The sequence below is a fragment of the Quercus robur genome, chromosome 6 (genome assembly GCF_932294415.1).
Source record: "Quercus robur chromosome 6, dhQueRobu3.1, whole genome shotgun sequence".
NCBI lineage: Eukaryota > Viridiplantae > Streptophyta > Magnoliopsida > Fagales > Fagaceae > Quercus > Quercus robur.
Window position 1 is genome coordinate 26,804,329 of NC_065539.1, and position 3,148 is coordinate 26,807,476.

Here is a 3,148-nt window from a genome sequence, read left to right on the forward strand (position 1 = left end):
TAACAATGTTTCTCCAGATGAATTTCTTAGCATCCACATCTCTGATGTTCACCAATGGCTCAGCTTCGACCTATTTGGTGAAGTAATCTGTGCCGACCAGCAGATATCTCTTATTTCCTGTTGCCTTTAGGAAATGGCCTACAATATCTAGGCCCCACTGGGCGAACGGCCATGGACTGGACAAAGGGTTGAGCACCCCTCCTAGCTGATGAATATTTGGAGCGAACCTTTGGCACTGGTCACACTTCTTAACATATTCCAGGGATTCCTTTTGCATCCCCGGCCACTAATATCCCTGGGTAATGGCTCGGTGCGACAGAGATCTTCCTCCTGTGTGACTCCTACAAATCCATTCGTGCAGCTCTTCAAGCAGCAACTCCGATGCTTCTGGGTGAATACACAGTAAATATGGCCCAGAATAGGAGCACTTATACAATTTGTGATCCTCGGACAACCAGAACCTAGGGGCGTTTCTTCGTATTTTTTCAGCTTCTGATTTCTCCTCGGGCAGGACATAATCTTTAAGGAACCTCACTATAGGGTCCATCCAGCTAGGACCCACTCTAACCTCATGGATATGGACCATGCCCTTTGCTACTTCATTTGCTCTATCTAGATGCTTGACAAGAACAATTAGAGGCAAACCCCCTGCCGAGGAGGTAGCAAGCGTGGCCAATGAATCTGCATGAGTGTTTCCACTTCTAGAGACGTGTGACAAGCTCAAAAGATTGAAGTCTAACTGCAAGCGTTTGACCTGACTTAAGTACTCTTGCATCCTTGTGTCTCTGGCTTCTAACTCTCCCTTTACCTGGCCCACTACTAGTCTCGAGTCCGAGAACATCTCCACTGCTTTTCCTCCCATTTTCTGCACCATGGCCATTCCTTGCAACAAGGCCTCATACTCGGTTTCGTTATTCGTGGCCGAGAACCCAAGTCTCAGGGATTTCTTTATGATAGTATTCTTAGGGGATATTAGGACTAGCCCCACTTTGGATCCCCTTTGATTTGATGCGCCATCAACGTACACCTTCCAACATGGGGGTCCTAGCGTAAAGATTACCCCAACCGATTTCTCATCCATGTTGTACTCCTCTGCTACAGTTTTTACTGGTGATTCAACAAATTCGGCCACCAACTCAACTAGGACCTGGCCATTTATGGCGGTCCGAGACAGGTACTTGATCTCAAAAGCTCCTAGGATTGTGCTCCATATGGCAATCCTTCCAGTGTAATCAGCGGTTCGAAATACGGACTTCAAGGGTAGTTGGGTTAGAACAACCACTGTGTGGGCTTGGAAATAATGGGGAAGCTTTCGCGTAGTATGGACCAATGCTAGTATGGCCTTTTCCAGGGGTAAGTATCTGACCTCAGCTTCATGCAGCAACTTGCTCACTAATAGACTGGCTTTTGAAGGCCATTGTCATCTCATATTAGCACCAAGCTCACAGCATGAGGGGCCATAGCAATATATGCATATAGGACTTCATCAGTCTCAAGACTGGACATGATAGGTGGCCGAGATAGGTATTCCTTGAGTTTTTGGAAGACCACAATATAGTCCTCGGACCACTCAAACCCTTTCCACTTGTTGATCAAGAGAAAGAACGGTCTACATCTATCCGCCGACCTAGAAATGAATCGATTTAGGGCTACGACCATCCCAGTAAGCTTTTGAACCTCCTTGGTGTTTTGCGGTGGTTTTAGATCATTTATAGTCTTGATCTGGTTGGGGTTAACCTCAATTCCCCTATGAGTAACCATGTAGCCCAGAAACTTGCCTGATCCCATGCCAAATGAGCATTTGGAAGCATTTAGGCGTAGCTTATGCTTCCTTAAGACACCAAAGGTGCTGCCGAGGTCTCCTAAATGCTCGGACACCACTTTACTCTTCACCACCATATCATCGACATAGATTTTGATGCTCTTGCCCAACTACGGCTCGAGCATTCTCGTCATCATCCTTTGATAAGTGGACCCTGCGTTTTTCAGACTAAACGACATCCTTGTAGTGATAGTTCCCAGTTAGTGTTACGAAGGCTGTCTTCTCCTGATCCTCCAGGGCTAGTGGTATTTGATGATAGCCATGAAAGGCATCTAAGAAGCTCATCCGAGAATGGCCTGTTGTTGCATCCACCAGCTGATTTATCCAAGGCATAGGGAACGGGTCTTTTGGGCATACTTTATTTAGGTCCGTGAAGTCCACACAAACTCACTATTTCCCATTTTTCTTCTTGACCACCACGGTGTTGGCCAACCATTCGGGGTAAAAAACCTCTTTGATAGCCCCTGCACGCTTAAGCTTCGCCACTTCGTCCCTAATCGCATCGGCGTGCTCTCTTGATGGGCGACGAGGCGGCTGCTTCTTAGGAGTGATGGACGGGTTGACATTGAGATGGTGACAGATGAAGGCTGGATTATTCTCGGGAGCATCGCAAGCATCCCATGCAAATACGTCAATATTCCTTTCGAGAAACTCAATTAACTCCTCCTTCTCCTGAAGAGGCAGCTGAGCCCCTACCCGAAAGAACTTCTCCAGGTCACCACCAATAACCACCTCCTCTAGATCTTCGCATTTCACCTCCTCGACAACTGTATCTGGAGGCGAAACCGGGGCCCTTGATTGCTATAAATTCTTTTCAGCAGATATCGAGGACTCCGCATCGAGCCGATGTGAGATGGCGGCCCCCACACACTGCCTTGCCGTGGATTGGCAGCCACAGATTTCAAGAATTTGGTCCCCTGACGGGAATTTCACCTTTTGATGCAATGAGGAAGCAACAACCCCTAAGGTATGGAGCCACGGCTTGCTGACGATGGCTGTGTAGGGAGAGTAGATGTCCACCACGATAAAGTTCACCTCCACTATCTCTGGGCCGGCCTAGATGAGTAGCCTGATCATGCCCTTTGGAATGACAAGCTTCCCGTCAAAACTCATTAGAGGAGAGTTGTAGGGCATCAAATCTTCCGGTTTTAACCCCAGCCCCTTGTAAAGGTTGGGGTACATAATCTCGGCTCCACTGCCACCATCCACCATCACTCTTTTCACATCATAGTCCCCGATTCTGAGAGTGATCAACAGCGCATCATCGTGGGGCTGGATGGTTTTGATCTTGTCTTTTTCTGAAAAACTCAATATTGGATGAAAGTT

General features: G+C 47.5%; 1 protein-coding gene across 1 annotated transcript; it reads right to left on the reverse strand.

Moving 5' to 3' along the window:
* Nucleotides 1–286: 286 nt before the first annotated feature.
* On the reverse strand, nucleotides 287–1,899 carry LOC126690060 (uncharacterized). Its single transcript, XM_050385196.1, has 2 exons — nucleotides 1,447–1,899; nucleotides 287–1,342 (listed from the first exon to the last, which is right to left on the reverse strand). The coding sequence occupies exons 1-2, from the start codon at nucleotides 1,897–1,899 to the stop codon at nucleotides 287–289; spliced, it is 1,509 nt and encodes a 502-aa protein (XP_050241153.1).
* Between the last annotated feature and the right edge of the window lie 1,249 nt (nucleotides 1,900–3,148).

What these genes read in the sequence shown, in the direction of transcription:
- LOC126690060 (XM_050385196.1), bottom strand. Translation starts at nt 1,899, where the DNA reads ATGGTGGTGAAGAGTAAAGTGGTGTCCGAGCATTTAGGAGACCTCGGC. An exon ending in TTGCTATGGCCCCTCATGCT is followed by an intron (nt 1,343 to 1,446) that starts GTGAGCTTGGTG and finishes CCCCTGGAAAAG; the next exon opens with GCCATACTAGCATTGGTCCA.